Source organism: Oncorhynchus mykiss, chromosome 32, assembly GCF_013265735.2.
Source record: "Oncorhynchus mykiss isolate Arlee chromosome 32, USDA_OmykA_1.1, whole genome shotgun sequence".
Taxonomy (NCBI): Eukaryota; Metazoa; Chordata; class Actinopteri; order Salmoniformes; family Salmonidae; genus Oncorhynchus; species Oncorhynchus mykiss.
In genome coordinates, this window is record NC_050572.1 from 1,818,627 (window position 1) to 1,826,251 (window position 7,625).

Here is a 7,625-nt window from a genome sequence, read left to right on the forward strand (position 1 = left end):
CATATATCAATATACATATATCAATATACATATATACATATATCAATATACATATATACATATATCAATATACATATATCAATATACATATATACATATATCAATATACATATATCAATATACATATATCCATATAGCAATATACATATAGCAATATACATATATACATATATCCATATACATATATCAATATACATATATACATATATCAATATACATATATACATATATCAATATACATATATCAATATACATATATACATATATCCATATACATATATACATATATCAATATACATATATCAATATACATATATACATATATCAATATACATATATACATATATCAATATACATATATCAATATACATATATACATATATCAATATACATATATACATATATCAATATACATATATCAATATACATATATACATATATCCATATACATATATCAATATACATATATACATATATCAATATACATATATCAATATATCAATATACATATATCAATATACATATATACATATATCAATATACATATATCAATATACATATATACATATATCCATATACATATATCAATATACATATATACATATATCAATATACATATATACATATATCAATATACATATATCAATATACATATATACATATATCAATATACATATATACATATATCAATATACATATATCAATATACATATATACATATATCAATATACATATATCAATATACATATATCCATATAGCAATATACATATAGCAATATACATATATACATATATCCATATACATATATCAATATACATATATACATATATCAATATACATATATACATATATCAATATACATATATCAATATACATATATACATATATCCATATACATATATACATATATCAATATACATATATCAATATACATATATACATATATCAATATACATATATACATATATCAATATACATATATACATATATCAATATACATATATCAATATACATATATCAATATACATATATCCATATAGCAATATACATATAGCAATATACATATATACATATATCCATATACATATATCAATATACATATATACATATATCAATATACATATATACATATATCAATATACATATATCAATATACATATATACATATATCAATATACATATATCAATATACATATATACATATATCAATATACATATATCAATATACATATATCCATATAGCAATATACATATAGCAATATACATATATCCACATCCACAAAATACATACAGTGGGGCAAAAAAGTATTTAGTCAGCCACCAATTGTGCAAGTTCTCCACTTAAAAAGATGAGAGAGACCTGTAATTTTCATCATAGGTACACTTCAACTATGACAGACAAAATGAGAAAAAAAATCCAGAAAATCACATTGTAGGATTTTTAATGAATTTATTTGCAAATTATGGTGGAAAATAAGTATTTGGTCACCTACAAACAAGCAAGATTTCTGGCTCTCACAGACCTGTAACTTCTTCTTTAAGAGGCTCCTCTATCCTCCATTCGTTACCTGTATTAATGGCACCTGTTTGAACTTGTTATCAGTATAAAAGACACCTGTCCACAACCTCAAACAGTCACACTCCAAACTCAACTATGGCCAAGACCAAAGAGCTGTCAAAGGACACCAGAAACAAAATTGTAGACCTGCACCAGGCTGGGAAGACTGAATCTGCAATAGGTAAGCAGCTTGGTTTGAAGAAATCAACTGTGGAAGCAATTATTAGGAAGTGGAAGACATACAAGACCACTGATAATCTCCCTCGATCTGGGGCTCCACGCAAAATCTCACCCCGTGGGGTCAAAATGATCACAAGAACGGTGAGCAAAAATCCCAGAACCACACGGGGGGGACCTAGTGAATGACCTGCAGAGAGCTGGGACCAAAGTAACAAAGCCTACCATCAGTAACACACTACGCCGCCAGGGACTCAAATCCTGCAGTGCCAGACGTGTCCCCCTGCTTAAGCCAGTACATGTCCAGGCCCGTCTGAATTTTGCTAGAGAGCATTTGGATGATCCAGAAGAAGATTGGGAGAATGTCATATGGTTAGATGAAACCAAAATATAACTTTTTGGTAAAAACTCAACTCATCGTGTTTGGAGGACAAAGAATACTGAGTTGCATCCAAAGAACACCATACCTACTGTGAAGCATGGGGGTGGAAACATCATGCTTTGGGGCTGTTTTTCTGCAAAGAGACCAGGACGACTGATCCGTGTAAAGGAAAGAATGAATGGGGCCATGTATCGTGAGATTTTGAGTGAAAACCTCCTTCCATCAGCAAGGGCATTGAAGATGAAACGTGGCTGTGTCTTTCAGCATGACAATGATCCCAAACACACTGCGCGGGCAACGAAGGAGTGGCTTTGTAAGAAGCATTTTAAGGTCCTGGAGTGGCCTAGCCAGTCTCCAGATCTCAACCCCATAGAAAATCTTTGGAGGGAGTTGAAAGTCCGTGTTGCCCAGCAACAGCCCCAAAACATCACTGCTCTAGAGGAGATCTGCATGGAGGAATGGGCCAAAATACCAGCAACAGTGTGTGAAAACCGTTTGACCTCTGTCATCGCCAACAAAGGGTATATAACAAAGTATTGAGATAAACTTTTGTTATTGACCAAATACTTATTTTCCACCATAATTTGCAAATAAATTAATTCAAAATCCTACAATGTGATTTTCTGGAGAAAAAAAAAAGTCTAATTTTGTCTGTCATAGTTGAAGTGTACCTATGATGACAATTGCAGGCCTCTTTCATCTTTTTAAGTGGGAGAACTTGCACAATTGGTGGCTGACTAAATACTTTTTTGCCCCACTGTACATATATCCATATATCCATTTACAAATATCCATTTATCAATATACATATATCCATATACAAAAATCCATGTATCTATATACAAATATCAATATACAAATATCAATATACAAAGCAAAAACTTTGTACTATCACTTTTTCACATTCCTCCAATCACAATAGTGGAAAGACCTATTTTGAGTTCAGAATGTCAGTAAAACCAGAGAAGGTAATGGGAAACTTAATGATGGTGTTGGAGTCGTGGGTGAACAGGTCGTACAGGAAGGGACTAAGCACACAGCTCCAGTGTTGAGGATCAGCATAGCAGATGTGTTGTTGCCTACCCTCACCACCTGGGGGCGGCCCGTCAGGAAGTCCAGGATCCAGTTGCAGAGGGAGGTGTTTAGTCCCAGAGTCCTTAGTTTAGTGATGAGCTTTGAGGGCACTATGGTGTTGAATGCTGAGCTGTAGTAAATTAACAGCATTCTCAAACAGGTGTTCCTTTTGTCCAGGTGGGAAAGGGCAGTGTGGAGTGCGAACAGCTGGTGCACTCATGCATGCTTCAGTGTTGCTTGCCTTAAAGCAAGCATAAAAGGCATTTAGCTCGTCTGGTAGGCCCCCGTCACTGGGCAGCTCGCGGCTGGGTTTCCCTTTGTAGTCCTTATCAGTTTTCAAGCCCTGCCTCATCCGACAATTACAAAACAGAGTTCTTAATGTTCATTACTCACACCTTGCCTATTTGGCAAAACAGAAAATAGTCCCCATGTCATCCTTGTTATATTATTATTATGATAATATATTATATAGCATTACCAATATTTTTTGAGGAACCTGCAATAACTAGTGATGGGTATCTGATTTCTACATCACACCAGCTTTGAAAACAATACAGAATCCTCATTTATAGTCTCCCTTCACACTAATGGACAAATAGGGCCAAATAATAAGGAATCCCAGTATGCAGACCCGGTCATTCTAGTGATTTTGTTATTTATGTCCAGTCTAACTGTAGATCTATATCAAATATTATGCCAGGACATCCCCTTTTGCACCAGGGTCCCTGTTCCAACACTCAGGCTGTTACACAATGTGGACAAGGGGTGGAGAGAGAAAGATCTAGAGTAGACCAAACGAGTAAGATCAACATGTCCCGTCCCATGGGAAAGTACTTCCCATATATGCACTTTCTTTCATTTGATGGCATTGAGGAGAGCCATTCCCAGCATTTCATGACTTCCTTATGTGAGTGCTACAGGTCGGTAGTCATTTAGACAGGTTACCTTGGTGTTCTTGGGCACAGGGACTATGGTGGGTCTGCTTGAAACATGTAGTTATTACAGACTCAGTCAGGGGCAGGTTGAACATTTCAGCTAAGAAACTTGCCAGTTGTTCAGCGCATATTCTGAGTAGACACCTTGGTAATCCGTCTGGCCCTGCGGCCTTGTGAATGTTGACCTGTTTAAAGGTCTTACTCACATCGGCTACGGAGACCGTGGTCACACAGTGGTCTGGAACACTATCATTTTTTTTTTTTTAAATAGAGAAAATCATAAAGGGGTCAAATACTTTTTCATGGCACTGTCCATGAAAGAGCTGGCTCATTAGTACTGGTAACATACTACATGAAAGAGCTGGCTTATTAGTACTGGTAACATACTACATGAAAGAGCTGGCTCATTAGTACTGGTAACATACTACATGAAAGAGCTGGCTTATTAGTACTGGTAACATACTACATGAAAGAGCTGGCTCATTAGTACTGGTAATATACTACATGAAAGAGCTGGCTCATTAGTACTGGTAACGTACTACATGAAAGAGCTGGCTCATTAGTACTGGTAACATACTACATGAAAGAGCTGGCTCATTAGGACTGGTAACATACTACATGAAAGAGCTGGCTCATTAGTACTGGTAACATACTACATGAAAGAGCTGGCTCATTAGGACTGGTAACATACTACATGAAAGAGCTGGCTCATTAGTACTGGTAACATACTACATGAAAGAGCTGGCTCATTAGTACTGGTAACATACTACATGAAAGAGCTGGCTCATTAGTACTGGTAACATACTACATGAAAGTACCTGTGTCGTGTTTTTAAATGTTTTGCAATGGAAAATGTACATTAGCGTTTCGTATTGGATAATTCCAGGTATTTCTTATTGGACAATTCCTGCCCTGTTTTATTCCGTTTTTTTTCCTTTTGGTGCCTAATGTACTGTGTTACAAACCAACTGACCTTTGACCCCTGACCTGTGTGTCCTATAGGATGGCAGCCAGGGTCAGCCCGACCCTGACAGTGGAGTGTCCGGTCCTCTCAGCCAGCCCCCGGCCGAGTCTGGTGTTCCGCTGCCCGCTCTCAACCTCATCTTCAAGGATGGACAGCTGAGGGAGTGGAGTGGACGAGCACCTCCACCCCTCCACATCTCAGCCCTGCAGAAAGACCAGACCTTATAGACCCCTCCACATCTCAGCCCTGCAGAAAGACCAGACCTTATAGACCCCTCCACATCTCAGCCCTGCAGAAAGACCAGACCTTATAGACCCCTCCACATCTCAGCCCTGGAGAAAGACCCGGCCTTATAGAACATGTCACCTTATCTCAAACACACTGCAAAACACCAGCCCACAGTAGCCCCACCCACCCTAAGCCATTCCCAAGACCTGATGGTGTTACTTTGGCGTGGCCATGAGGAGATTGTCTGTACTGGTCATTTACAGTGGTGATAGCTGGTGATGTCTAGACCCTTTAGGACAGTGGTTCCCAACCTTTTTTGGTTACTGTGCCACCAACTGAATTCTGCTCTGCCTGGAGTACCCCTGAAGTACCCCGTCATGAGGATTTTACCATTAGGCCTGTGGTCTCACAAGTCTTCTCAAGTAACCCCTGTGGATAGACCAAATACCCCCAGGGGTCCTAGTACCCCTGGTTGGGAACCACTGTATCAGGGCATCCAGAAAACATAGGAAACTATCAAAAGTATTGACAACGCTGTGATATTGAGTCCATAGAGTTCAATAGAAGTTCCATTTAAAGTCTATGTTCAATGGTTAATACATTTGCTAAATAATAGAAAAAGATTCCTAAATAACTGTATTTTTTTGCTGACCTCAGTAGGTGTTTTTGATGGACTAATAAGCCTGGAATGGTTTGACTAGTTAGTGTCTGTAGAGCAGGCATGGTCAACCCATTGATTTTGTTAGTCACTCTCATTCAGATATATTAAAAACTGCAAACATTTCTCCCCACCCTAAAAATGTGTGGAATTGCAGTAAATTTGTTAGAAAATCTTGCGTGGGTACGCTGACCCTCGAGCCACTTCGACCCTGCATGATGGGTACGCTGACCCTCGAGCCACTTCGGCCCTGCATGATGGGAACGCTGACCCTCGAGCCACTTCGGCCCTGCATGATGGGAACGCTGACCCTCGAGCCACTTCGGTCCCATGACAGTTGGCCATCCCTGCTGTAGACTCCCCACACTAGACGAACCAACCCAACCCCTCCCTCCTCCTTCTATTTGACTAAGTTTAGAAGCCCACCCACCCCCATGCAAAAAAAAATATCTGAAAATACCTACAGTGGGGCAAAACAGTATTTAGTCAGCCACCAATTGTGCAAGTTCTCCCACTTAAAAAGATGAGAGATGCCTGTAATTGTCATCATAGGTACACTTCAACTATGACAGACAACATTTGAAAAAAAATACAGAAAATCACATTGTAGGATTTTTTATGAATTTATTTGCAAATTATGGGGGAAAATAAGTATTTGGTCAATAACAAAAGTTTATCTCAATACTTTGTTATATACCCTTTGTTGACAATGACAGAGGTCAAATGTTTTCTGTAAGTCTTCACAAGGTTTTCACACACTGTTGCTGGTATTTTGGCCCATTCCTCCATGCAGATCTCCTCTAGAGCAGTGATGTTTTGGGGCTGTTGCTGGGCAACACGGACTTTCAACTCCCTCCAAAGATTTTCTATGGGGTTGAGATCTGGAGACTGGCTAGGCCACTCCAGGACCTTGAAATGCTTCTTACGAAGCCACTCCTTCGTTGCCCGGGCGGTGTGTTTGGGATTATTGTCATGCTGAAAGACCCAGCCACGTTTCATCTTCAATGCCCTTGCTGATGGAAGGAGATTTTCACTCAAAATCTCACGATACATGGCCCCATTCATTCTTTCCTTTACACGGATCAGTCATCCTGGTCCCTTTGCAGAAAAACAGCCCCAAAGCATGATGTTTCCACCCCCATGCTTCACAGTAGGTGTGGTGTTCTTTGGATGCAACTCAGCATTCTTTGTCCTCCAAACACGACAAGTTGAGTTTTTACCCAAAAGTTATATTTTGGTTTCATCTGACCGTATGACATTCTCCCAATCTTCTTCTGGATCATCCAAATGCTCTCTAGCAAACTTCAGACGGGCCTGGACATGTACTGGCTTAAGCAGGGGGACACGTCTGGCACTGCAGGATTTGAGTCCCTGGCGGCGTAGTGTGTTACTGATGGTAGGCTTTGTTACTTTGGTCCCAGCTCTCTGCAGGTCATTCACTAGGTCCCGTCCCCCCCCCCCCCCCCGTGTGTGGTTCTGGGATTTTTGCTCACCGTTCTTGTGATCATTTTGACCCCACGGGGTGAGATCTTGCGTGGAGCCCCAGATCGAGGGAGATTATCAGTGATCTTGTATGTCTTCCATTTCCTAATAATTGTTCCCACAGTTGATTTCTTCAAACCAAGCTGCTTACCTATTGCAGATTCAG

The 7,625-nt window shown here is 39.1% G+C and overlaps 1 protein-coding gene across 2 annotated transcripts in view; it reads left to right on the top strand.

Moving 5' to 3' along the window:
* Positions 1-6,492, top strand: part of fam91a1 (family with sequence similarity 91 member A1) — a 113,564-nt gene extending 107,072 nt beyond the window's left edge. The window contains exons 24-25 of one of the 2 annotated variants that reach the window (XM_036970972.1): positions 5,130-5,285; positions 5,329-6,492. In XM_036970972.1, the coding sequence (XP_036826867.1) occupies positions 5,130-5,285; positions 5,329-5,361 (189 nt within the window). In that variant the 3' untranslated portion in view covers positions 5,362-6,492. Of the gene's footprint in view, positions 1-5,129 lie in introns of both variants that reach the window. The other variant, XM_036970971.1, reaches the window with a different exon arrangement.
* The last annotated feature ends 1,133 nt before the right edge of the window (positions 6,493-7,625 follow it).